Source organism: Perissodus microlepis, chromosome 17 (genome assembly GCF_051167445.1).
Source record: "Perissodus microlepis isolate ML-2025 ecotype Zambia chromosome 17, ASM5116744v1, whole genome shotgun sequence".
In the NCBI taxonomy this organism is placed as follows: Eukaryota; Metazoa; Chordata; class Actinopteri; order Cichliformes; family Cichlidae; genus Perissodus; species Perissodus microlepis.
The window spans coordinates 7001672-7029140 of record NC_140477.1 but is presented as its reverse complement, the minus strand read 5'-3'; the positions used below and the strand labels follow the sequence as shown (position 1 = coordinate 7029140).

At 40.9% G+C, this 27469-nt stretch overlaps 1 protein-coding gene across 4 annotated transcripts in view; it reads left to right on the top strand.

The window, feature by feature from the left end:
* The window catches only part of dock4b (dedicator of cytokinesis 4b), a 135686-nt gene that overhangs the window by 22775 nt on the left and 85442 nt on the right, over positions 1 to 27469 (top strand). For all 4 annotated transcript variants that reach the window (XM_084910345.1, XM_084910343.1, XM_084910344.1 and 1 more), the window contains exons 2-7: positions 12042 to 12125; positions 16902 to 16942; positions 19467 to 19522; positions 19635 to 19731; positions 20309 to 20457; positions 23683 to 23767. In XM_084910345.1, the coding sequence (XP_084766471.1) occupies positions 12042 to 12125; positions 16902 to 16942; positions 19467 to 19522; positions 19635 to 19731; positions 20309 to 20457; positions 23683 to 23767 (512 nt within the window). The remainder of the gene's footprint in view (positions 1 to 12041; positions 12126 to 16901; positions 16943 to 19466; positions 19523 to 19634; positions 19732 to 20308; positions 20458 to 23682; positions 23768 to 27469) is intronic.

Here is a 27469-nt window from a genome sequence, read left to right as displayed (position 1 = left end):
AGGGCTTTTTTTTCTTTTTCTGCCTCGCTGTGATTGATTTAACCTTGCTTTAGTCCCCCCTTCTTTCCTCCCCGGGCTCCATGGTCAGCGTATAAGTGTTTGAGAACCGACAGGGAGAATCTCCTTTCCCCTCAAGCTGACACACGGGCAAACAATGCTAAGTGAGATCCACTATAAAGTCTGACTGGCTGCTTATCTCCTCAGCCTCCCTCTTCGATTCACTCACCCTCCCTCTTTTAGTTTCTCCTTCTCATCCAGTCTCTTCATTGTTTTGTTTCTCTTTAAGCCGTTCTGTTCGTCAGCCTCGCCGTCCTTCACCTTCTCTCCCTTTCTGTCTGCTTTTGCAGAAACTGCATCTTTATTTTTTATTTTTTTGCTTCCCAGTCAGCACAAATCCCACCAGTGTCTGCACATCATCGGGCTTGAGGGCTGTGGCTTCAGGCAACTCTCTCATTTTAAATCTCTTGACAGAGAGATAACACACACACACACAAAAAAAATCTAAACTAAGCCAAGGTGGTCGTTGTAGCAGCTCCGCTTCTCACATCAATTTGATTTCAAATCACCTTGAGGCAGCACTTTCCTTTTTTTATAAAAGCCACACCTTCATTTTTGTTTTTTTTGTTGATGTTTTTTGGGGGCGGACAACTCACTCACACGGCAGGATAACACCACAGATGCTGTTTTGGGTGGATTTTGTTTCATCACGTTTTCATCATCGTTGCATCATCCTCAGTGTGGACCTGACTGCTCTCTGGGTTGCCATGGCCCGGAGCAAACGAAAGCAGGCTGTGGGTGTGTTTTTTATATTCATTTTAATTTTAATTTCATTTTCTGAGCGTGGGCTGAGGGTATTTTTGCTGATGTCACGTCATCAAGATGTGATGTCAGATGCTAAATCCATAACCTGCCAAATATGTTACATTTGTACCTGTGTGAAGATGTGCGTCTGTTAAGGTCAAAAACTGCCACGTGCTGTGCGGGGTCTGCCAACTCTTATGCTCACGTTGCCTTCCTGTGTGTGTGTGTGTACGTGTGTTTAAACATGCGTTTGCCACTGCATCAGGAGTGCATAATTTGCTGTAATTTGATTCAAGAGAGCCTGAAATGCAGATAGAGGTCAGCCACGCCTCCTCTTCCTTGAAAGAGAGCAGTGAAGGTGGGGAGAGGCAGAAAGGAAGTGGAGAGGTTGCAGTTGAGTCAAAAAGGGAGAGGGTGGTTGACGCAGTAGGTTTCATTTGGCACTCCCACTTTTAACGGTCACACCTGAAGAAAGAAAGCGGATGCTTCTCTCTTCCTTTTTCCTACCATGTCTGCTTGCTGAGTGCTTGCTCACGGGTAATTGTTGGGGTTCTCCCTGCATTACCTTACAGTGTGAAGTGCCCCCGTCCAGACTCCCTTTTAGTAATGTTGTTGTGAATTGGGGCTATATAAATAAAGCTGAATTGAATTTTGTTAGTGGTAGCTGCAGCAGAGACTTCACTCATCTATCTCTGTTCCTCGCACAATCCCTCCTCTCTGTCGTTCCCCCGCAGTGTCTTTGTCTTGCTTCATCGTTTTCATCTCTTACTTCTCCCATCAGCCTTTCCACACAAACTTAATTTCCCTGTGATCCCCGAGCACATTTTAGCTCTTCTTTCCCCTTTTCCATCTTTCTCTCTGCGGGGTGAATCGACGTGTAGGCAGTGGCGTCGGCAGGCTTCACCTGCTGCTGAAAATTCTCCTCTAAAGCTGTGGCTTCATGCATATTTACATGCGGGCTGTTTGGAGAGAGAGAGAGAGTAGATGCTTTTATTTGCATGTGTGGTTTCATGTGGGTTAAATGATAATTTAGTAATTCTATATTTGTAGAGGGTGTTTTTTTTATTTCAATTTAGAGACAAAGACAGCTTGAAGACAAATGAAAAGAGAGGTTATGACAGTTTACTGCCTGTTGTAAAGAATCACATTTTACAACTTTGTCGTTAAGCTTCGAACCCGCTGTCCTCGCCTGAGCTGCGTTGCCAGTTTTCCTTTGGGATAACTAATATTTGGCTCCCCAGTGTGGTTAAAATAATAAGGCTGAATTGTGGACTTGTTATCTTAAGTGGCACCAACTGTAGCCAGATCCGTGACCCAAGTTGCAATTAAGCGGACTAATTCTTCAAAGTCGCGACGCTCAGTAAATTTATTTTAACAGTGGAAGAAATTACTCTGCATATTGTGAGGACTGTTGCTTGTACACATATAATTATGGCCAAACTACACTTTTCCTCTGAGCTTTAAGGAGATATTTTAAATATTTTTAACAGCCCTGCAGCAGAAAAAGTTCTTAAAGAAATCCAGAAAATATTTTCTGCCATTGATGTGCTGCAGACCAAGTGAGCAACTAGCTAGTCGACCAATTGGAAAGCTCATTCTATAGTATGACGCTACAGCAAAAGTAAATGTTGGTTGTATAGTACTGTAGTGGGGCAGCAAGATATCCTTGTGATAACCTGGTTTGGTTTTGGTGTTCTGCTCAGCAGTAACTGGAAAGCTCTCTTATATATACACTGATCAGGCATGGTATTATGATCACTGAAAGGTGAAGTAAATAACACTGATTATGTCTTCATCTTGGCACCTGTAGTAGATATGATATAGCAGTGAACATTTTGTCCTCCTAGAAAAGCTAGAAAAGTGGGCAAGCTTACGTTTGACAAGGACTAAATTGTGATGTTAGACGACTGGGCCAGAGAATCTCCAAAGCTGCAGCTTTTGTGGGGTGTTCCTGGTCTGAAGTGGTCAGGATCTATCAAAAGTGGTCCAAGAAAGGAACAGTGGTGAACCAGCGACAGGCTCGTGGGCAGCCAAGGCTGATAGACGTGGAGGAGCAAAAGCTGGCTTGTGTGTTCTGATTTAACAGATGAGCCTCTGTAGCTCAAAGGGCTGAAAAATGTAATGCTGGTTCTGATAGAAAGGTGTCAGAAAACACAGGGCATCACAGTTTGTCTGTATTTGGGGTTGCATAGCCGCAGACCAGTCACAGTGGCCATGCTGAGCATTAGAACTGGACCATGGAACAATGGAAGAAGGGGATCATGGATGATCGGGTGTGTTGTGTTGCCAATCTGGGGAACACATGGCACCAGGATGGAATATGGGGAGAAAGGTGAGCCAGTGGAGGCAGTGGGATGCTTTGGGCAATGCTCTGCTGGGAAACCATGGGTCCTGCCATCTATGTGCATGATACTTTAACACGTACCACATACCTAAGCATTGCAATAGACCGCGGGTGGGGAACTCCAGGTCTCAAGGGCCGGTGTCCTGCAGGTTTTAGATATCACCCTGGTTCAACACACTTGAATCAAATGATTAGTTCATTACCAGGCCTCTGGAGGACGTGAAGACATGTTAAGGAGGTAATTTAGCCATTTAAATCAGCTGTGTTGGCTCAAGGACACATCTAAAACCTGCAGGACACCAGTCCTTGAGGCCTGGAGTTCCCCCACCCTGCTGTAAACCCTGTACACCCTTTAATGGAATCTGTATCCCCTGATGGCTGTGGCCCCCATTAGCAGGATGCCACACAGTAAAAATCGTATAGGATGGTTTCGGGATCACAGCGAGTTTGAGGTGTTGACTTGACTGCCAAATTCCCCAGACCTCAGTTTAGTCGAGAATCATAGACTGGATGTGCTGGACAAACATGTCCAGTCTATGAAGGCTCCAACTTGCAACTTACAGGATTTGATGGATCTGTTGCTAATGTCTCGGTGCAGATGCCACAGCACACCTTCACTGGTCTAATGATGTTCATGATGGGTCAGGGCTGTTTTATCAGCAAAAAGGAGACCAACACAATATTAGGCAGGATGTGATATTCACTGGTATTCAGAAAAATCTAGCATTTCTATGTATTTTTGGATGTTTCAATTGCTGTTTCTATTTCACATCTTCCAAGCAAAATTGCATTTTTTTTGCACAGTACTGTATACAGAGAAGTGATATTTAAGCATCAGAGTGACTAGAAACAAGACTAATTATGTCATCATCCAATGGTAAATGGTAGAAAAGTGAGGGGAAATCACACATTTGTGCAGCTGAGATAAAGCTTTCCTAAAGGATTTTAATGATCATCTCATTTCCACTTTGGCATCAGTGGGCTATCTAATGCATGCTCTTAGCCAGCTTTGAAGCCTCACACACAGATGCAGAGACACAGACACACACACAGAGTCAGATTAATGCCTGGGAATGAGGTGAGGTTTTAGCGCACTGACCCATTTCATTTTAATCTGAGTCATTTGTGATTTCTCCTGCTCAGGACAGATTGAATGTCACTTTGGTTGCTCCCTGCTTTCATGTCTGGGGCAAAAACTGGCATTACCTTAGGTGATGATCACACTGATGGGGGGAAAAACACAAAAAAAGTGTTTTCAGCTTTTTCCTTGTTAAATATGCCTGTTTAATATGTGTAAATTGCCAAACGATGTGTGTGCGTGTCTCTGTGATGGTGTGTTTACACGAGGCTGTTCTTTGCTAATCATGCTTGAAGCAATGCAGAAGCAAAGCAGCAGGAGCTCTTACAAGTTTACAGACACCTTCTATTTTTAAGAAATGGCTGTATCTCTTTTCTGCTCAGCTTTATTTTTGAGTTCTTTCCTGCATGCATCAGATACTGTAAGTGTAACATTGTGCATTTATTCCACGTCATCGAGCTCCGAGCTGCACTGGCTTTTAAAAAACCCCAACAAAAAACATAAAAAGTAATAGCATTCCTCAAACGAGTGCGCTTTGAAAGCTCTGGCTCCAGCAGCGTGATCTGAGCAAAGGGTTATTGTTGCTATTGAGCAGTATTGTGACAGCGGTTAGGTCGCTATCTCCAAATGCACAATGGCAGCGAAAGGAAACTGGCGTCCGGCAATGAGGTGAGGCTGAATGAAAGCCGTTCCTCCTGGGTGATTCTGCTGCCCTGGTTTTTGTCTGTGCTGCCTATCAGACCTCTACGTCTGCGTGCATTCGTGTGTGTGTGTGTTGTCTGTGGGTGCACAGCTGCCAAGTTGAATCCCATTCAAGGTCTTCTCAATGCTGATACTTTCTGTTGTTGATTCCCCCTCCTTTAAAATGCACAGTGCCACTTCTCAGAATTTGAAGACATCTTTTTTTTTTTTTTGCAGACTGTGCACATCCACTGCCTTTTCTCCATGTCTCCCACTAAACCTGTCTGGCACCACTTTTACTGTCACACCGGTGCGAGTTGTGACTGCAACTACACTTCGTATAATCCTGTCGCCGTGTGTTGGAGTCTCCTTGAGCGTTGCTAACCATGGTTTCTCTTACGCTGCTTTTAATCCTTGATGTGTTGGACAAGCACAGCAAGAAGGGGATGCATTTGTAGCTTTTGAAAAATGTTTTGTTTTTTTTAATTGACCACATAGAAAGATAAATGCATGAGGTCTATGAGTTGGAACGCAGTGTGCAAGGATTTGGCTAAGGCGAAACATAGCTGAGCTGGTTCTGGTCTGAATTGGAATGTTTTAGTCACATTGCTGGAAATAAAGATTACTTTTGGTTTGGCAAACGCACTTCTGGATGTCTTAAATTGTTGGAGTGGACATGCAAAATGGCGAGCTTGCATCACGAGGAACTATAGGCGTTTATTGATGCAGCTGGCTTTCAGTTCTGTGCTTTTCTAAACGTATTTGACGTGTAAGAAACAGGATGAAAACAAGCAGCGCTTCCCCATTTGTGATATGGCTATTCTCCCCTTCTTCAGCATCAACCCATTAACCTAATTAACAAAAAAAAAAAAAGAATCATAATATTTCCTCACAAATATGCCGTTGCATGTGTGTCTGTGCGGGATTCACAACACTCACATATATTCCCACACGAAAAATTAAATATTCATGACATTACATTTGGCAGTGGTGGAGACCGATTGACTGCCACCAGTTTGTGTGTTGTCAAATTAGCATATTAATGATATAAATGCTGTATAATTAACATGTGGGAGTGGATTATGCATGTGAATCATTGTCGGATCAGTCAGAGAGAAGAAAGGGTCAGGCTAATTAGGTTAAAAAGCACATTAACGGGTGCTTTGAGTGAAATTTGCCATGAGATTTAGTGTAAACAGCTCGTAAAAGCTGTGGGCTCCGAGACAGGAAATAACTGTTTTTCTACTTTCATGGTAAAATCTCTGTAATGGAGTATCACACTTTATTGCAGACAGAATACATTTTAATTAAAGTGTTGCTTTTTAAAAAAACAAACAAACTTGTAACTTGGGCTGTTTTGTTTTGTTTAGTTTTTTTGTGTGGTTTTTTTTTTTCAAGGGGAGTGCTGGAGTTTCTGCTTGAGGCCCGTGGTGGTATTTGTTCTTCTAAGGAGCTTAAACAGAGTGACAGGAGAACCAAATGTAATGTGCTTTGACAGGCCTCGACTCCAAGTGGCAGCCTGAAACACGTGTAAGCTTAATCCAAGTCAGTAGGCTTTCCAGGGATCTCAACTTACTCAGCAGAATGCACTTGCAAACTAGAAAATGGAAACGGATATGAAAGGGCAAGGTGACGGTTCACAAAGGTGTGACAAGAACAGCTGCAAAGTGCACTGACACTGAATCCAGCTGGTCCCTGCAGGATTAAGCATCATTCTACCAGAAGTTCCTTCATTTAGGTTTTTGATGATGTTGGAGAGCGTTGTCTTCCTGGTCCGAAAGCTCACTTCATTTTCTTACTCTTCAAATCTATTAGTGAGTCTTGTTGCCCTATGGACAGGGTCACTGTCACCCTAGGATAACTTGTATTAGCGTACAATAAAAAAAAAACATTACTTGGAGAGTTAAAAAGGCTCAAAGGTATTTCAATAAATCAAAGATGAGGTTTTGACTTTGGTCGGTTGGAGGTGGGTTACACCTTTTTTTGACTAGGGCTAACCGAGAGACAAACAGCAGCTATTCATGCTCACATTCACACATTTAGAATCACCATACACATGGTTTTGGACTGTGGGAGCAAGCCAGAGTAGCCTGAAAGGACCCACGCAGCTAGAGGGAGAGCATGCAGAGGACCACCAGTTATATAAGGTGATGGTGCTGAGCATCATGCTGCCCCTGTTTAAACTCTGCTTTTATAAAGCACTTTCTAAGTTTTGACTTTAGCAAACTTGGACTTTGACCTTGTTCCAAGGTTATATCCAAATGACCTGGAAACCACCAGTCAGTCACAAAGGAAAATATTCTAACTGGTCAGAGTATTCTCTGAGTGGTTCCTAGAGGCTTATTGTCTCTAGGTGAAACTGATTACAAAGGATTACACAGTGCTGCACCAAAAATTTCCTTGTGATTGGTGCTTCGATCCTTGGCTGCTCCAGTCTGCATAGGAAAGTATCCTTGGGCAAAATGCTGAAAGTTGCTCTCCGCCGAGGTCGCCGACTGTTCTCTAGGCCTGTGTGACTGGGGGCGTAGGGGCGCGATATAGTTGACAGCTGCTGGTGATAGTTTTTCATGTTAGCACACCTGTCAATCAAAGTGGCCACAGGGGTCTAGTGGAGTCTACACCTCAACAGATCAGGGCTGTTTTAGCAGCAAAAGGAAGGCTAACACAGTATTAGGCAGGTGGGCATACTGTTATGCCTGAGCCATGCTAGCTCTGTTAGGACCAAATAACACACTGGCTGCTCTTACTTCGGTTTCTATATCTGCTCTCTTTCCCCTTGTGTGTCTCCATCAGTCCGACTACCTGTCTGTCAGCCAGTCTTTTTCTGTCTCTGGTGTAAACTGACAATAAACTTGTTTTTCCATGGGTAAATGGCTCTTCCAGGCTGCCATCCTATTGTAATGTCTGGTTTAAGAAAGACAGTCTTTGCAAAAATAGCAGTGTCCCCACCATGACCCGGTGGACCGGTGTCACAGAGAATCAAACAGAGTATGTGTGCGTGTGTCAGAAAGTTTAAGGCTTTGCCTTTTTGTGGCTGAAAAGCTAGTCATTGCAGGCCATCTGGAAACTGGATCTAACTGGTTCAGTTGACAGAAAATGTGTGTGTGTGTGTGTGTGTGTGTTGATGCCAAATCTGAGCATCTGCAGGTCTGTTTTTTGTTCAGTTTATGCAATAGGATATTCGTGGACCAGTGGCATCCGCTTGGACGCGTGTGTGGCGTGTGCGTACATTGGACAGTTTATAGAGTTTTCCACTTGCTTTGAATGTTTTTGTGCTTTGTGGCAGCAGTGTGGTGGAACAGCCATGAATGGCATCTTTCCCCCATTTGTACTTACTGTTCTCTTCCTCTGGCGTAACGGAACATGTCCCACAATCCCAGCACATGGGATAAAAACAACAACAAAATCAATTCCCTCCAGAGTGAACACCTTCCCTGTCTCATCTCATCATTTGGCAGTTAGCCAGCCTGGACGGCTGACAGACAGGTAGTCGGACTGATGGCAGGCAGTTAGAGATGAACGGACAGACAAGCAGCTGGCTTGTGGATCGGCAGGTGGGAAGCTTTCATTTCCCAGCAGAAAAAAGAAAAAGTGGTGACTTGAAACTGAATAATTTAGCTTAATGGAGCTGGGAAAGTCACTTGGATAATTCATGTATTGGGCACACTTTGTGAGTGTAAGTGTGTTTGCTGTGATTCGTCTGTGTGTGCTTGTGTGTGCGCGCCTGAGTGATTGGACTTTGAATGAATTACAAAAAGTAGAAACTATCAGGCATCTCTTCACGTGTGTGTGTGTGTGTGTGCATGCGTGTGTGTTCGTGTGCTTTGAACGAATAACAAAGTCAGATGTGCACTTGTGACAAATCCCATGTAAAGAGCCTTTCTGAGGCTTGGGGAATAACAAAGAGTTGGCGATGCTTCAACATAAAATACGAAGGACACGCAGAAGCACACACGTGAACAGAGTTACAGACGGCCCAGAATTTTAATTTCGACTGCAGACTTGGTCTCAGTGTCAACGTGAGAGAGTGGGTGGATGAGTAATTCTGCTGAATCCTCTCTTCAGCAGTGGGCTATTCTCCTAGAGAAAGAGGAGGAAAAAAACACTCCACCCCTAAAAAGGAAAAAAAAATATAACACCTCTGACAGTCAGCCTCTGATTTGTAGCTTAATTATTAGTAAAGTTCATGATGCATTTTTTTCTGATCATGAAAATATCCTTACAGCTGCAAGGAATAAGGAGGCTTTAATAGATTTTTGTCTCCCACTGCAAGAGGGCTATTAGTGCATCTTTTCAAAAAGAAAAATCAGAATATCATAAACAGTTACACCACAGTCGGTTTGCTTTGCATGCTTATTAATGTACTACTTGGGGGGGGGGGGAAGTAAAATGAAATTATTGGGCCATAACCAGCGGGAAGCCAGCTTGAATTTTACTGAACGGCAATTGAATTTATCCTTAGCTGCAGCATCCCTGTGTGGTCTGCAGTCCATGAACTGTGACCACTGCGTCTTTGTACTCCTGTACAAGTGCTTGTTTCTTTAAATTGTCTTGGATTAAATATAATCCCTCTGCAACTAAGGGAATTCTCTCTGCGCTGTTTGGATGCTGCGTTCAGGTATACCAAATGAGCCCTGCAGCCAGAAGAAATGAAATTCTCGTCCTCGCTTGAGCTCAAGGCGGAAGCCTTTCTACATGGCAAGGACTCTTGTTATGTTTCCATTGGATATCCCAGTTTTACATGTGCGTGACCTTGTATGAATGGGTGTCTCTGTGAGCCTATGTCTACATGCATACATTGCTGTTTGAATAGGCCGCTTGTGTAAATTTGCTGGCTGTGACTTTGCAGCATTAAACTTGCACCCTGGTGGATCTGGCAACATTTGCAAGTCTGTGTTTGCATGAATATCAGTGTGAAGCGGCTGACATATTTTTGGGTACATGCAGGTTTAAGAGTGCAGGTTAATTCATTGTGCGTGTGTGTGTGTGTGTTTCGTTTCAGTGAGCGAGTCAGCAGGACTCTGTGCTATTTTTAAGAGATGATTGCAGTATTGTCAGCTGAGACATTTTGCTGAAACACTCACAGTTACAAAGCAGCGCTTAGTGCTAATAGACCTTCAGCATCACTCTGTCCGTACCTACTTGACCTGCTATCCTTTTAGATGGCAGGCTTTCTCATGACATTTTCTCAAAACCTGTATTAATCTCAAAGCTGTATCCACTCTGTCAGACATCTCTCCAGTGTTTGATGTTGAAATGTCATTTTCCACACGCTGCCAATTTAAGGGTAATTTCTATTTCCTACATGCAGGCACACGGGCGTAGACAGATTGTGCCTTTCATGTGGAAAATTTGTCATATGGCTCTTAAATTGACTTTACTTCAACTATGATTGACTAGGGATGTCATGATACCAGAAGTTAAGTTATTGGTACCAAAAACAGCAGAATTATGCAATTGTTGATGCGTAGTTTGATACCACCGTTTACCAAAAGAAAAGGGAGGGGAAAAGCCTGAAACTTACTGCTGTTCAGTTAACAAGAGAGGGTGAAGCTATTCTGCAGCTGCACTAGTTACCACCTTCCATCTGTAGTTTTCACTGTGCTTGTGGGGATCTTTCTTTTTCAGCATGTAAGCATAGACTAGAATAATTATAGTCAGGTCCAGAAGAATTGTAGCTTTGGCACAGACGAGGCCAAGTACTGTGCCATTTTTAGAATTTTGGTCTCGATATTGTAAGCATCAGTTCTGGTGACATGTCTGTCATAGACTGTATCTAAAAGATTGACAGAGCCATGGGGGTTTAAACCCTCAAGTTTGGCATTTTGGCAGATAATGTGTTAAATTTTTATCAAGACCATATTTAGAAAAGGCAGAGATCAGCTAATGCTCGTGCCTGCTATGTTATTAGGTTAGCAAGGTGCTGTCATCATTTACTGTCAGTTGTGATGCTAATTTGGGCTAGTGAGAACACCCAAAAAATGGAATATAGTTGCTAGAGAAACATACCAAAGAAGGTGAAAAGTGCCATCTGTCACCCTGAATGTAGGTTATTTTAGCACCTGTGCTGTATGTGTGCTGGCTAGCAGTCAGTGCCGATTGAAAAGGAAGGCAAGAGCTTGGATTAATCACGACTGTTTAGGATTAAATAATAAGACGTAGTCTGTACATTGTTCTGCCTGTTCTTACGAAGCATTTCCTTGTTAACTCTCTGGGGTCGACAGACGCGCCAGCGCGTCAAAATCACATGACCAATTTAAAACACCCGAGGCCTTGGCTGCATTTTTAGGTAAATAGTACCATATAACTTTATTGTTTGCAAAACGTGCATAATTTTTTAGAAATGTACAATTTCTGTTTGCATTTCAAGTCATGAAAATGACTCGTTAAACATGTTTGTGGTTTTTACAGAAAAAAATGTAACTTTTTAAAGTTTTTTGTCTGAATTTAGATCAATTGTGCTAATATAGTATGTCAAAATGAAAAAAGAAAAAAACAACTCCAATTTCAGATATGAGGTTGTGCTGAAAATAATGATACCAAACAAGGCAAGTACAGCTACAGTATTATACAACAGCAGCTTCTTATTGAAAAATTACATTGCTTCATAGAATGCAAGCTTTACAGTAATTGTTAATATCCAAAAACCACTTGAAAAACACCAAAACACTTTGTCTAGTTGACATTCCATTCATCTTATGAGCTACTGGCAGAAACAGAGTAAGGCTTTTCTCCTCAAAGGCGTCGCCATTTAAAGTGTTAAAAGTGTAAATGCACTTAGAAAGAACGGTGCATTTCTGTACAAAAGTCTTTTCTGTTTTTGCTATTGTGTGTGGAAAGTTTTTTCCTTAAAATTCGAGTCATTGAAAATAAAAATAAAAAAACAGCCTGATGTCCTCTGTGGAACAGAATGGATTTATGTAACTCTGTTTTGAGTGTTTGTGTTATGAGTTTGTGCAGAAATAGAGAGGTATTTCATAAGCTTTGATTTTATTTCACCTACACAGATTATTGATCGTATCTTCTCTCTCTCTGTTGTTTTCATTTTTTATTTTTTTTTAGTTGTCCCATTATTTTTTGTCTGTTTGTTTCCTACACTCCCTTTCTAACTCTACTCTTCTGCCTCTTTTGCTGCAGTGCTGGCCAGTTTCAGAGGGACCGTCCAGCATGGCCTCCCGCTGGAAATTGGAGACACGGTGCAAATCCTGGAGAAATGTGAAGGTATGGTGCTCGTTTTATACACTTCCTATGTGGAGGCTACATTCAAATTAGCTGCTCGCTCTGAGAAAATTTAGAAAGGAAACGGATTTCCTTTCCTGAATTTGAAACTTGAGTAGTTAGGAACACTTCTGTTTTTTCATTCAACAGATAAATAAAAGCAGCCCTTTACCAAATCAACCATAAACAGTTAGTAGAGTCACGCACAGACTGTCATCCGAATATTTATAAATGCAACCACAAAGCTGTCCGGATACATGCACATTGTTTGGCATAAAAACCTACATGCATGTGGGTGTTTCAGTATGTGCCTACACTGACAGCTCCCATGGGGGCAACATTACACTTGTTGCATGTCCTCTTGAGGGGTGTTGTGATGTGGTATGTGCACAAAATGAGCACCAAGTTGTCTGTGAAGAGGACATGTGGAAATTCATGTTTGCTACTGTTTCCTGCACCACAAGCTGGCTGCTCCTCCTGCCTTCCTGCCCACACTGTCTGCTTTTCTCCTCTACATGATTTTTTTGTACTCTCTCTCTCTTTCTGTGGATGCTAATATGTTTTTAGTTGGTTTTTTTTCTTTCAGCACTTTCATTTCTGTCCTATCCCCGTTTCAAATCCCAGGACAATGTCGAGTCATTTCACAGCAATGCTACGCTTTCATTAACACCAATAAGCAACCGTACACAAATATGTTTCTTCCGGAGCGTGCACTTGACACAAACTGTCACACTTCCTGTTTGGTGGACACACACGCAAACACACACACATACTGAAAGACAGCAAGTCAGTCTGTCTTGAAACTTGCCAGCCAGAGGGATGTGATATTGTGGTAAGAGACCCAAAGGAAGTAGACAATAGCACAGCCAGTGGAATGCTTGGCCCAGAAGGGAAGAACTAAATCAAAATCCAGCCAGCAGCACAGAGGCTGAGAGGCAGACTGCTGACAGCAGAGGAGGCAGACTAATGGCCCTGCCTCATGGTGATACTGTTGACACTTCAAAACACAGGAGCTTACACGCTGGACGTGTCTTTACTGAAATGTGGCTCCTGTCTGAAAATTCTCCACCTCAGTAATTGATTTTTGACTTTGTCCTTCGATGGCTCTTTATTTTGTAAGTTACTGACAGCAGTGAGCGCACACTATACAGGGAGTGCAGAATTATTAGGCAAGTTTTATTATTGAACAACAACCATGTTCTCAATGAACCCAAAAAACTCATTAATAGCAAAGCTGAATGTTTTTGGAAGTAGTTTTTAGTTTGTTTTTAGTTTTAGCTATTTTAGGGGGATATCTGTGTGTGCAGGTGACTATTACTGTGCATAATTATTAGGCAACTTAACAAAAAACAAATATATACCCATTTCAATTATTTATTTTCACCAGTGAAACCAATATAACATCTCCACATTCACAAATATACATTTCTGACATTCAAAAACAAAACAAAAACCACAGGTTCTCAATGGGGTTCAGATCAGGTGAACAAGGAGGCCATGTCATTAGTTTTTCTTCTTTTATACCCTTTCTTGCCAGCCACGCTGTGGAGTACTTGGACGCGTGTGATGGAGCATTGTCCTGCATGAAAATCATGTTTTTCTTGAAGGATGCAGACTTCTTCCTGTACCACTACTTGAAGAAGGTGTCTTCCAGAAACTGGCAGTAGGACTGGGAGTTGAGCTTGACTCCATCCTCAACCCGAAAAGGCCCCACAAGCTCATCTTTGATGATACCAGCCCAAACCAGTACTCCACCTCCACCTTGCTGGCGTCTGAGTCGGACTGGAGCTCTCTGCCCTTTACCAATCCAGCCACGGGCCCATCCATCTGGCCCATCAAGACTCACTCTCATTTCATCAGTCCATAAAACCTTAGAAAAACCAGTCTTGAGATATTTCTTGGCCCAGTCTTGACGTTTCAGCTTGTGTGTCTTGTTCAGTGGTGGTCGTCTTTCAGCCTTTCTTACCTTGGCCATGTCTCTGAGTATTGCACACCTTGTGCTTTTGGGCACTCCAGTGATGTTGCAGCTCTGAAATATGGCCAAACTGGTGGCAAGTGGCATCTTGGCAGCTGCACGCTTGACTTTTCTCAGTTCATGGGCAGTTATTTTGCGCCTTGGTTTTTCCACACGCTTCTTGCGACCCTGTTGACTATTTTGAATGAAACGCTTGATTGTTCGATGATCACGCTTCAGAAGCTTTGCAATTTTGAGACTGCTGCATCCCTCTGCAAGATATCTCACTATTTTTGACTTTTCTGAGCCCGTCAAGTCCTTCTTTTGACCCATTTTGCCAAAGGAAAGGACGTTGCCTAATAATTATGCACACCTGATATAGGGTGTTGATGTCATTAGACCACACCCCTTCTCATTACAGCGATGCACATCACGGCTTTCGAGCCTATACAGCTTGGAGTAAGACAACATGCATGAAGAGGATGAAGTGGACAAAATACTCATTTGCCTAATAATTCTGCACTCCCTGTATAAACTATGATTTTAAATGATGGTTTTCCACACTGCTCTTTCAGACGTTCCCCCACAACCTTGTCAGATAAGCTGTGCACCTTCCTAGACTTTACCACTTAGCATGTCCCTAGCTTTTCATTTCACCTCAATTTGAACATTTTTTTGTTACTCTGTTCAAATAAAAGTGAATATTGATGTGAAATATCGTTAATTTCTTTTTTGTCTATTTTACCATTTTTAATGTTACTTTTAGATAGGAAATAGAAACCGTTTAGCATAAGATTTCGGTTAGCTTTAGTTGGGCTATCATTAGCTATATTTTTCAGGGTATTACGTTAAGCTATTTCATCCTTTTTTTTTCTTCCGCTAACTGTTAATTACAAACTATTTTAAAGTGCAGTAAACATTATCCTCTATCTTCAGACATATCATTTTTCTATAGCTATTATGACAATCTATTTAAAGGGTTAACCTTTATGTTAAGCTATTATGCTGAATCTCTGCTGTTTTTAGCTTTTTACTCTTTCAGCTTTTTGCTAACTTAGCAAAATAGGTGACTGGAACACTGATGTTAACAACACATGGTTGTTGTGGTTTTAACACTGCTACAGAATTAGCATTGTACAGTCTGCTTATAGTATTAATTGTTGTGATACAATCAATTACTAAAATTACTGAGTGATAGCGTTTGTAATTTTTAAAAAAATGTTAGCTTGGTTAATTCCTTGTCTTTATGTGCCCACCCTGAAATAATACTATGTTGTATGTTGGTATTACAGATTAAAAACATTAACCACTTAATACATACTAATCTGTTGCAGATGTATTTCCTGATTTGTTGATATTAAGCCTTGCAAAGAACACAGCCTAACCTTTGCTAATAAAAAAAGATAAAAATTACAACTCTATGAATTCCTGTAACAAATGAGGTAGAAAATACTGCCTAGGTTACAGATGCTTTGGCAAAACCAAATAATATAATATGATTATAATAATCTAATACATTTACATTTGAACTATTTAGTTAATGCTCTTATCTGGCAGGACTTACAATGGTTGGAATGAGCTTAAATTGTCAGTCTGGAAAAGACCATCAGCTCAAAGCCTCTGCAAATTTGAATGTATTAGATTGTTTCTATCAGTGTTGGGATTTGCAAAAGCATCAAGTATGTACTAATTTGGCTTGAGCTGAGAGAAGAGTGTGAGTAAATGCTAAACCACAGTTTTTTTTTCCTGTCTTTGCTTTGTATTTTTTTTTTCTTCAACCTTTGTTATGACAAGGCAAACTGATATTTATAGTGCTTTTCAGCGGCTTTGTGTGTTGCAGGTTTCCTCCTGTATTCGGCTGTGCATTAACCTGTGGTCACTGCAAACATGGGTTGCTAAGAAATACATTCCTCTGTACCTCATTGCTTTTGAGTAGTGTGCCTTAACACATAAAATCTCAAAATCTATACCTGCAAAGTAACAAGGAAGCAGAGCAGTGTCTCAGATCATAGTCAGAAACGCCAAAACCACGAGCGTAAGCGCTGATAGGAAAAACATGTGTTTGCTTTTTGTGTGGCGAAATATAGATTCAATTTCTTAAGAATGTGGCCACTCTCAATTTTGACTGGCAGTGATGGTGACTGGCTTTTAAAGGGCTTATTTGGCTTTTATGAGACATGAATATCATGCATGCCAGTTTTGATAAAGATTAGAAAGGAGGGCGTCTGTGATAAGTATTGAAAAACGGTGTTGCAGAACGCTTTGAGCCCAGATAGAACCAAAGAATCCAGTGCCTAACAAAGTATATGGAAAATGCTAGTTCACCTTCAGCCCATTATTTGTACTGGAGTGATACAGAAAAATGGTGAAAATATTCAGGGTTCTGTCCCCAGTCGCTGTGTGAGAATTCAGAACATTTTACCAAATGGTGCTCTGGTTGCTTTAGATTCCAGTCACAGAATAGGAAGAAGAGAAGTTTTGTTGCTTTGCCTATAATAACAAGTTTATGAGGAAGTCTTTTTATTGACAATAATGTTGTCATAACTATACTGATAACCCAAGTATGCATTTTCACATGAAACTTAGTAAACCACAGGTTTAATGCCTTTGTTGTGTGATATTGTAAAAGGGAAGGGGACTATACAACTTCCTTCTTGCACATACATCTCTTTGCTCTGCTCTTAATAGATATACAGTAATTCATTTTCTTTTCCACTTTCACTCTATATTCCAGGAAAGACATAAAAATATAAATGTGTAATATTCACAGTAACGGCTGTAAAATTAAAGTAGTGTTTTTTCTCTCTCTCTCTCTCTCTCTACAGGATGGTACAGAGGATTCATCCTGAAGAACCCAAATGTGAAGGTGAGCAAACCTTTCCATGATATTGTTTTTCTCGTCTTGCCTACTTATGCTCTCAGTAAACCTGATTCCCTCTCTGTGTATTAGCTGGTGTCATGCATTGAATTGAAAGAGTCTCTTGGAACTGTCATTGTTAGCGAAAACTAGCACGTTCACTAGCTGAGATGACAGATGTTAGCAGGAACACCTGTCTTTTCGTCGTATGACTTGTCAGGTTCTGTACTTTGAAAATTGCTCTTTGCAGCCCTGCAAATAGTTTGGTGACACTATGTGATTTTCTCTAGTGCTCCACCCAATGTCAGAGTTATAATCAGCCAGACCTACTCAGACAAGTGGAAACACCTGTTTGTGTGCACACTTAAACAACAGCGGAGGAGAGATTTCTCTTTCACTACGAACAGACATGCTGCTGATACACAAGTACACTGATGTTAGCCAGGAAATGTCTAGAAGTGTCTTGAGCTATAAAAATAATTTTAAAGGTGGACTTAAGCAATAGTTCTCCAGGATTTCTGAAGGTGCTGCTTTTTCACTGATTTTCACCTTCCAGTCCTTGTACCTAACCATTTTCAGAGGAATCATTTTTTTGTTGAGCCACTCGTCACTAACCTATGAATCACTGAAACGTAAAAAAGGCACCCAACCCAAGGGATGAATCAGTGTTGAGTCTGCAAATAACAAACAACTTAGCAACAAAACTGTATCTTTAGTCACTTGGTTGCTAACAGGCTGTAGTAAAAACACAGCCTGTCTAGGTTGTTGCTGTTTCTTTAGTTGAAGTGGAAAAAAGAAGAAGTGACAGGCCTAAAAAAAGGCTACAGCAGATGAACTGAAAGTCATGTCTCTAAGAACAAGGAAGAATTCCAGCAAAGATCTGACACAGGACCTGAGAGATGCGTCTGACCTTTCAATTGATCCAGCTACTCTTTGCTGAAGCCTCATCAGAAGCAATCTCAGTGGAATGCAGTATACAGTAAATACATGTAGTAATGCAGTAAAAACAAACAATGGAACATCATTAGTCATGGATTGGACTCCTCAGAGAGTGTGAGATCGTGTTGACAGAAAATTAAACAAAATGAAGCCAACTCCAACAACATCCCCTCAATGTCCATCAGGAAGCTTGGAGAACTATTCCTGAAGACTACGTAAAGAAATGAAAAGAAAGCTTGACTAAGAGAGTTTAGGCTGTGTCAAGACTAAAGGTGGCCATACCAAATATTGATTTTAAATATTTTGAAACAATAAGCTTTTTGATTTTTGCGTATATGCTGTATTTCCATATATATTTGGACATTTTACAATAAATCGCTGTACCTGTTACCCATTTTCCTAGCAATATATAAAGAAATCAGGGGTGGCTCAAGACTTTTGCACAGTAATGTATGAGAGAGAAACTCTGTTACAAATCATGACAAACATGATGGTCGTAGGATAAATGTCCCAACTATCCCCCAAAAAGTTCTCTGTGTAAACCTAGCCGTTGCACTGATTAGATACAATGTAAGAGACAAACGTAGCAGTCAAATAATCCTGAAATGAGCAAAGTCAGCAAACTTTGTAAGCATTTAAAAAAAAAAGAAAAAAGGTGGGGGGTTCATTTTATACATCATGTTTTACTGCCCTGCTAACTGTTAAATTAAGTTAATTTAGGTTAATACTTGAAAATAACTGCCCGGTTAAGTACCTGGAGGTGTTTTAGGATGACTTTTTTTTTTTGGCAAGACTTTTTTTCAGGAACTGGGCTGAAGCAAACCTAGAGAAAGAAGAATATATAGTTTTTTTTAATACATGCCAAGAGAGGATATCAAGATAACCCAGAACTTTGTTTCTCTATTTTAATTTAATCTACTTTTTTAAATTATTAAGTGCAATTGAATATAAATGAATCCAGATCTGACAAGATGTTAAATAATTTTCAGCCGCCACCAATCACATGAATGATCTACCATAAAACCACCTGTGCGCAGATTGTGGAAATTAGATTCATAAGTCATAACGATTCATTTTTTTATTACCACCACTTCCCAAAAAGTCAAAACCCAACTTGAGATATACTCAAACTATATCACTGGGGGCGATGACATCCCAACTTCCCAACAAAAGAAGAGTGGTGCGTGCAGTCAGTCTGATATTTTTACGACTTTTAAAAACTCATGTGCAGAATAATTTATTATAATAAGAGCCAACTGAGGAGTCAAGTGTGTGTTTGTGTTTTGCATTTACTGCAATACTACTTTGATCTTCCCCAAGTCAGTGGGGGCATCTTGCAGTTTATTAGCGTCAAACAGCACGTGCGCACACACAAACAGCTTTTTAAAACCTTTGCTTGTCTACTAAATGTCATTGCTGCTTGCCTTTATCCTTCTGTTCCCTCCATTTTCCTCTGTTTTTTTCACAAACACTCTTAACCATGTATTGATTATGTGCGTCACTTTCACATCCGCCGCCGTTAAATGCTAATTACAACGGGAAGCAAATGACTCTCGGAGCATTCTCATTAACCTGTTTATCTTCTTGACTAAAGGGGATTTTTCCATCCAGCTACATCCACTTAAAGAATGCCCACGTCAAGAACAAAGGGTAATGTTACATGTCTTTCCTTTGGTTTTCTTTCCATGTTTGTTCATATTGTGGTTTTATATTTAAGGTTACGTTATTTAATTCTCGTTCATGCGCTGATGTTTATTTGTAGGCAATTCGAGACAGTCATCCCTGATGAAGACTCTGTCATCACAGAGATGACATCAACTCTGCGAGACTGGGGTGCCATGTGGAAGCAGCTCTATGTGGTAAGAACTCTTACACATAACCACACGTGCACACTTTGCATCGATTTGTTGTCACTGCTGCTTAACTGAAACTGCAATTTTTGAGTTCATTTGGGCCTGGGTAATTCAGAAAGCCACAAACAGTCAAAGCTTCTTTTTTTTATATGCATTCATTAGTCGGATTGATTGTGTTTGTGGCCTATTAAACTATCTGGGGTGCTGATTAAATTGAGCTGATGAATACGTCTAGATCAAAGTGCATGCATTTGCAGCAAAAAGCAGCAGGACACTGAAGCTAATTTGCACAAATCCATTTTAAGCTCTTCTTGTCTTCTCTCTCTGGGTCGCTGTCTTCTTCTCAGTGTCGATTTGGTTCTCTAATGTGCGTTCCGTCACTTTTCATGTTTTCACTTATGTTTTTGGGTGGCAGCGTTGGCACAACTGTATATTTTGATCTCCCTATCTGTGCCTTTCCTGCTGTCATCCTCATTCTGTCTTCAGCTGATTATGAATTTTCCTTTCATTCGTTGCCTTTGACTGCTATTCTTCTCATTTCTTTTCCACCCCTCTTCTTTTCTCCCCTTTTCCAAACCTCCAGAAAAATGAGGGAGATTTGTTCCACCGGCTTTGGCACGTGATGAATGAAATCTTGGACCTGAGGAGGCAGGTGCTGGTTGGTCACCTCACTCATGACCGTTTGAGGGACGTCAAGCAGCACATCACAGCAAGATTGGATTGGGGCAACGAGTGAGTAGAATAAGGGCAGTGAGAGGGTTTACAATGTCCACATGTAGCTTTTAGACATGTTTGCGTTGTTCCTTTTCAAGAACCAATAATTCATTATTTAAACTGCTCCTACCACTGATGATTTTGATTTTAGGTGATTTAAAGGGGCTTGCTATGCTCATTTCCAACTTACCTTATTGTATCCTTATTCATCTTATAGTGGGCTTTTGTGAAGCTCCCTGGGTCACTCTGTGTCTGAAACAATCCCGTTTAGCTCCTTTAGCCCTTCCTGAAACCCAGCTTTCTCCTGATTGGCTGCCTCTCACAAACAGAAGGTTTAAAGAGCAAATGGATGGGGCTCCTGACGTTCAAGAGTGATTTTTTTTTTTTTTTTTTTTTGGTTTACAGGGTTACTTATACATACGATGACCTCATTATTTATAGCATAGGTCACATTTAATAGAAGCATCAGCAGAATTAAAGGAAAAAAGCTCCTCTCTAATAGTTCAAAGTACAAATTTCCACAGAGGGAACAGGGAGCTTATTTTATTAACTCAGCAGCCTTATCTGCTTTAAGGATGTGAAGCAAAAAAAATGGCAAGGGGGTTTTTTGGCCTAAATGAGGTTGTTGGGCATCGTTTCTGGTAAGGATGCCCTAATCCAATACAGATATGAATAACTCACTGGCTATATTTCAATACTGATATAAATCCAGCATCAGTGGGCGTTCTTTTTCCCATTTGTAAAATGACTAGATCCACAGTAGAAAATAATTAAGTTAAGTTTAAGCCTTAAGTTTGACATTTTGGCTGTTATCTTATCTTGAAAGTGGATGTGACCATATTTAAACTCAGCTAATGCATGTTAGCTTGGATAGCAAAGTACATCAATGACATGAGGATATTAAAGATCGAATATGACACCTGTTTGAACTGGATTTAACAGGCTAAAAACTATATGAACTTGCTATAAAGAATGAACAGCTGTCTCCTTGTGCCTGATTTGAACTTCTGAGGGTAGCTTTTGTAGAGCCTACGACGTAACCTAGGTCGTAGCCCACATTTATGCTCGTGTTTGGTTATGTGTTAAACTGGAGTTAGAAGGGAAATTGACATCCTAACTTACGACTTAATGGGAATCCCACACCACAAACTTCCACACCAATCAAGCCGTTGCGTCGTGTTGTGTTGACCTGGCGTGTAGATATATTTCACTGGAGGTGCACGTCAGGTTATGTGAAAGATTACAGTGTTTCCAGCTGCATAATTATTATAATTATAATTAGTGTAATTGAGGCATTAATTACCATGTGGTCATGTCCTGATGTTTCATATGCAATGCCATCCCGTAGTAAAAAGCAAAAAAAAGGACTGCAGCTGTTGTCACTGGCCAGTTCAGTACTGCTACTTCTGTGCCTTTCTGGCAACTTTTTTTTGCCAGTTTCTAAATAATCAATAAACAATCCCTGTTTCAATATGATAAATATAAGGATTCCCAAATGTCAGCGATTCCTGAAGGGAGATGGCTGAAACTACCAAAATGGGCTGAGGGAATGTACGAAGAAGTGGAAAAGCCTGAGTGACATATAATTGAATATTTAAATGGAAATAAACAGAAAAGAAAATAGATCCAAAACTGACGACAACAAAGAGTGGGGACCCAGGAAAGCAAAAGGAAGAAAGGTTAAATGAGAGGTTGCAGCGTAGATTTCCTGTAAATCACCTATCAAGAGTGAAGATGATTTTTTTTCTTTTTCTCTCCCTTTTTGAGCTTGCCACTGATTCTTGTGATGCCGAAAACTGTTAGTTTTCAGACTGATAGAAAAAACACTGAATTTTAACTTTAACGAGGATTGCTCTTGCAGTGGCCAATATTATAGTACTTAATATTGTAATGAGACAGATCTGGCAAATCCAGTCAGTGCGTTCGTAGTTCAGTTTGCTTGATGTTCCATCAGCACAGAAATCCTTTTCAGCAGCTGACTTGAAAAGCTTGGCACTTCTTTGAATATAATTCTTTCCAACCTCTGCTCTCGGTTGCATAACTGCAGTGCAGTATGACAGTCTTCCACAAAATAAATGAATGAGATAAATCAAACTTTATGTGGACTGTGAGGGAGAACCTGCAGAGTTTAAAGTTTTAAAGAAAGTTTTTTTTGTTTTTTTTTGTTTTTTTTTGTTTTTTTACTGCAGGCAAGGTTGTGTAATCGGTCTAAAAAAAAACCTCACTATACTTTGAGAATTATGAGGAGTATTTTTAGTTACTGACACACAGTAAAATCTGTGAAGCCACCATGACAAGCTGGCTCTTCCATTATAAGCGGTGCTACTCATCTAAAACTTGAAGGAAACTGCATTTGGAAATAAGAGTTTCATCTCTCATTTCTTTCTCTGCTTCTTTCCTGGAGCTTCTTGCAGCTTTCTAACGTCCCTCCTTCTTCCTCAGCCTCTCACTCTTCTTTTCAACTTTCCTTTCTCTTCTGCCTTTTGTTGTCACCTACCCTCCCTGTAGGCATACTCTTCACTCAGTACAATCTCTTTCCCACACAGACAGCACTCTCTCCATCCTTCCTTTCACTTTGCTTTCTTCTTTCCATCCTCTCTGTGCTGTGGGGGTGCAATAGGGAGAGAGAGAGAGAGAGAGGGACAAAAAAAGAAATCCTCACAACTCGTGTCCCTCTCTCTTTCTGTCTGTCCTTTACCCTTCGCTCCCCTTCATTTCCCTGCTGTGGGCCTTCTTCAAACACACGCACATGCTTCACATCCCTCCCCAGCGATGAGCATCCCTCGCTGCTGTATGGTTGACCTGGCCTGTCTCTCTTATTGCCGAAAAGGAGACACACTCAAGTGTGCTGTTTTGGTCCACTAATACCACCGACCAGGAGGATGGGAGCATGTAAGAGTTAGTGTTTATGGAACAACAAGAATGTAGAGGGACAGGCAAGGTTAAATGATGGAGGACAGGAAAGAGGATAAAGAGGACAGTAGGCATAGCAGGGGGCTAAAGAGAGAGGATTTTTTCTTTCATCTGCTCCACAGATGAGCTGTCAAATGTATTTAGGCGACTGACGGGTGATGTGACAGCTGTGCTTTGAGTGTTTGTGGGTCTGTTCGCTTTGTTGTTGATGCTCAGTGCAGCTATAAAGTAGCATCTTAATTAACACTCAATTGCAATCCATGTACTGTGTTATCTGTATGTATTTTGCAGCTTCAGTGTATTTATACTCTCTGTGACTTTGTGTTTCAGACAGCTTGGCTTGGACCTGGTCCCGAGGCGAGAGTTTAGTATGGTGGACCCCGATGAAATCAGTGTCACAGAGCTTTACAGACTGGTAAGTGTCCTCACAGTTCTTCTCCGTTCTCAGATTAAGATCCCATCCAGAGTGCAGATGCGTAAAGGAGCTGGTCTCTTCTAGATTCATCTTGGAAAGAGTACAATAAAATCTCTATATTCAACACAGCTCACAAGACACACACAAAGTAAAGAAAGCAATGCTCTGCTGGGAGGTTGTTGCCCTGCAGAGTGGACAGTGACACTGAATGACAGTGACATCGATGGCAGGAGTTTGGATTGGTGGCCTTAGAGTTCCTGTGTTATTTGCCTTTTTAATGTCCAGTGTATTTACAATTTAGAGCCAGTGGCTTAGGCTGGATACAGGATGTAGACAATGATACAGATCTATTTAGGGTTACTGTTGTATTGTACACAATCTATCCACTTTCTAATAGGAACTGTCATTTGATGCCGAGGCTAACTTTATGCAACAGATGGCAAACAACCAAAACATGTCTGACCTCTGAGTATATTGTACTTGGTTTGATCTTGCCAACCTCTAAGTGGATTTAAGGAACTGTCTATCACTGACAACATCTGTCAGCTTCTTTCTCAAAGCTGACAGATGTTGTCAGATAGATAGCAGAGGCCGTGTATGAACTAGCTGCCCGCATAATACCTTGCTACCTTGGCACAGCAGACATTATGGACCTGCTATACTCACTTCCAGTTTCATATTTTTTACTCTTTGACTTTACAAAATTGACACCTCAATTTTCTGTGGAACTTTTCAGTTCATTGTGTAAAAGTAGCTGCTTTCACATCCGTCTCTTTAAGCCCCCGCTTCAAAAAAAAAGGATGATGGGGTTCTGATTGGCTCGCCTAGCTTCCGCCTAGCTTCCGCCTAGCTTCCTCAAACAGAAATTGGTGCTCGTGGGTACTGCTTCTCACTTCACTTATGTGCAGTTTCTGAAAACACCAGGCTGAGAAGCATAATCTACCACTCCTTATTGGACATGCCAGTTTCTTAGATCCATTTGTACATGTAGATGCCAGAGTCTGAGTTTTTGGGACAGAAATTGACAGAAAATGATGAAGATGCAGGATGATCTGTTAAAAGTACCATCTTACTGTGGGACCTAACAGTGGACTAGTGTTTCAGTCTGTGTGAAACCGTATTTGTACCTGTACAAAATACATGACGGAAATGTGCTAGAAATTGATAAAAGTAGAAAACTCTTGCTGCTATGAAATACCAAAGGTAGCACAGGGAGAGTCTCATCAGGGTTGGCTGCATTACCATCCGACTATGATGCAACTGCTGGAGCTGATTATGGAGTCTCAAGCTGGTACTAAGTGGCAACATCCGGAGCTGAATAATTAAGTAAACGCTTAAGTGACAAGTCTGCAATTCCCCCAGTGGCCACTCAAGGTTTGTACCATAAGCGAGTCAGTCAGCATCGACCAGAGAGTTAAAATGGGTGATGCTACAACACTGAAAAACATGTTTTTAGTCTGGTACAGAAAATAGTAATTATCTCCCTGGGTAAGTTCTTCCTTTGTAACAGCTCTACTGAAGTTTTTTTTTTTTTTTTTAAACACTCTTAATAACTCCATCTGAGTACTGGAGTTAGGTTCATATCTGCTTTGACTGAGAGGTGTCCCAACAAAGGCAGATTGATGCTAATTGGAGTCACAGAGCTGGATCTCTCCACCATGTCTATGCTGAAGGTTATAAATGGTTGGAAGTAGAGCAACATTTCTTTGACTTTAGCACAGTTAATATGAGCATACACCGCTGGGAAAGTGTATGTGTGTGAGAGAGAAGAAGGAAAGGCACAACAGGGCCATGGTCCAGTTTGAAATTGAAGAGCAGCTTATATAAAAATCTATGGCACTGATCCCTAACGGTTATAGGACTGCTGTAAAGGATGCTGAAGGAGTTCGCTCATAGTATTTAATAACCTTTTTTGAGCTTTTTTCCACATGTTTCTCTGCATTTTACTGAGCTGTTAACATATCCGCTTTCTCCGAGAACCTTGAACACGTCTCGGTGTGGGCTAAAGCTTTGGGATTGGAAGTCCATGCTTGACCCTTAGAACCAGCATTTGGCAAAACAAATTTAGAGTAAGCTCAGCGAGTTACTGATACCACTCTCATCCTCGCATGAGGTACACTTGATGGACCGATTTTTTTTTCTTTTCCCCCTCATCCATCTGCTTCTGTATTTCTCTCCTTCCTTTCCCCACTGTTTGCTCCCTGCCTCTCCTTCCCACTTTCTCCAAGCCCCAATCGCTGCTACCATGGCAACCACTTCTCTGCCCTCGTATGGTGTGGGGGGAATTGTATCACACACACACGCACACACACTCTGTGTCGGCTCTTTCTTCGCAAGGGTAATTGAAGCTCTTAATCCATCTGTTATTTTTTTTTTGTTGTTGTCAAAACAAAAGCAGGAAAAGCACAAAGAAAGCTTTCTCCACCTCTATTAAACGGTGCATAAAATGAACAAGCGACTACCATTTCTCCATACTGGGTCGAGATAAAGGGGCAGGCATTCACCGCCACCATCCACTTACGAAAATATGCAAGGAACCCTCACACCAAGATGCAATATCTCAATGAGCCCAAATTACATCAATATTTCCCCGTGAGATCTTTGTTTGTGAGAACCGCGTCTTTGTTTCTGTCGGTGCTTCTGCGGCGTGGCTTAATTAAATTGACATGGGGATTATGCGGTGTGTCTGTGTGTACTTGTGTGCGTGTTTGCCTGTGTGTGTGTGCTGAAGTGCCAGTGCGGTATTACTGTAGGAAAATGTGGCTTAACTGCTGCATTGTTTCAAGGAATTGTGTGATATCTGCTGAGTGAGAATGAAAACAAGCAACGACAGTGGATTAAAAAGAGATTTTATGTACGCCTGTAAATGCCTTAATGCTATCTCATAAACCCTTCTCATTCTATATAATGAGAAACAACACTGTAAATGTAAACATGGTATACGCATGCCAATTTAAGTCTATTTAAAAAAACAAAGGAAAAGTAATTACAGGGTCATAGAAGGTGGTGGTATTCCTAGCAAAAATTCCAAGCTTGTGGATTTATGAGAAAAAATCCAGCTCTGTATTTTCTGATAATAAAATAATACATCTACAAGGAAAACACCAATCCCAAATGTAATATTCTTTTTTCCCATTTTTCCCTTTAACAAAGAAGGTACAACATCTACATATGGTAATAGTGATTATTCACAGGCAGCAGTACCTCAGGTAGTAGTTTTCCTGGCTCAGAATGGGCCTTTGGGGTTGGGTAACTGTGCCTATAAGTGTTATTTGATACTTCAGTCTGTGTTACTGCACATAACAGAAATACATACATTTTCTTCTTATTGCTGTATTCAAAAGCGTTATATCCTTGACTAAATCATTTCCTGATGATTTTCCTCTGGGGTACATTCACAGCTACTTTAGTGTGTGCCAGGAGAAACCCTGTATTAGTGACTGTCTGGAAAAGTGTATATAGCAGCCTGAAAACATATGCTTCCCTGAAGAATTGGTGAAGAACAGCATAGTGAATCAACAATTCTCTCTTTTTGTCAGATTAGGGGAAAGAAAAACCCCTACTTTGTAATACCATACGAAAATGCATCAAAACTAAATATTTGTGGAGATGGAGGAACATATTTTTATTGGACTTAAATCCTTTAAACAGACACTTGTTGAAGCATTGTATTTGGTTGTAGCTTTAAAGTGAGAAAAAAAA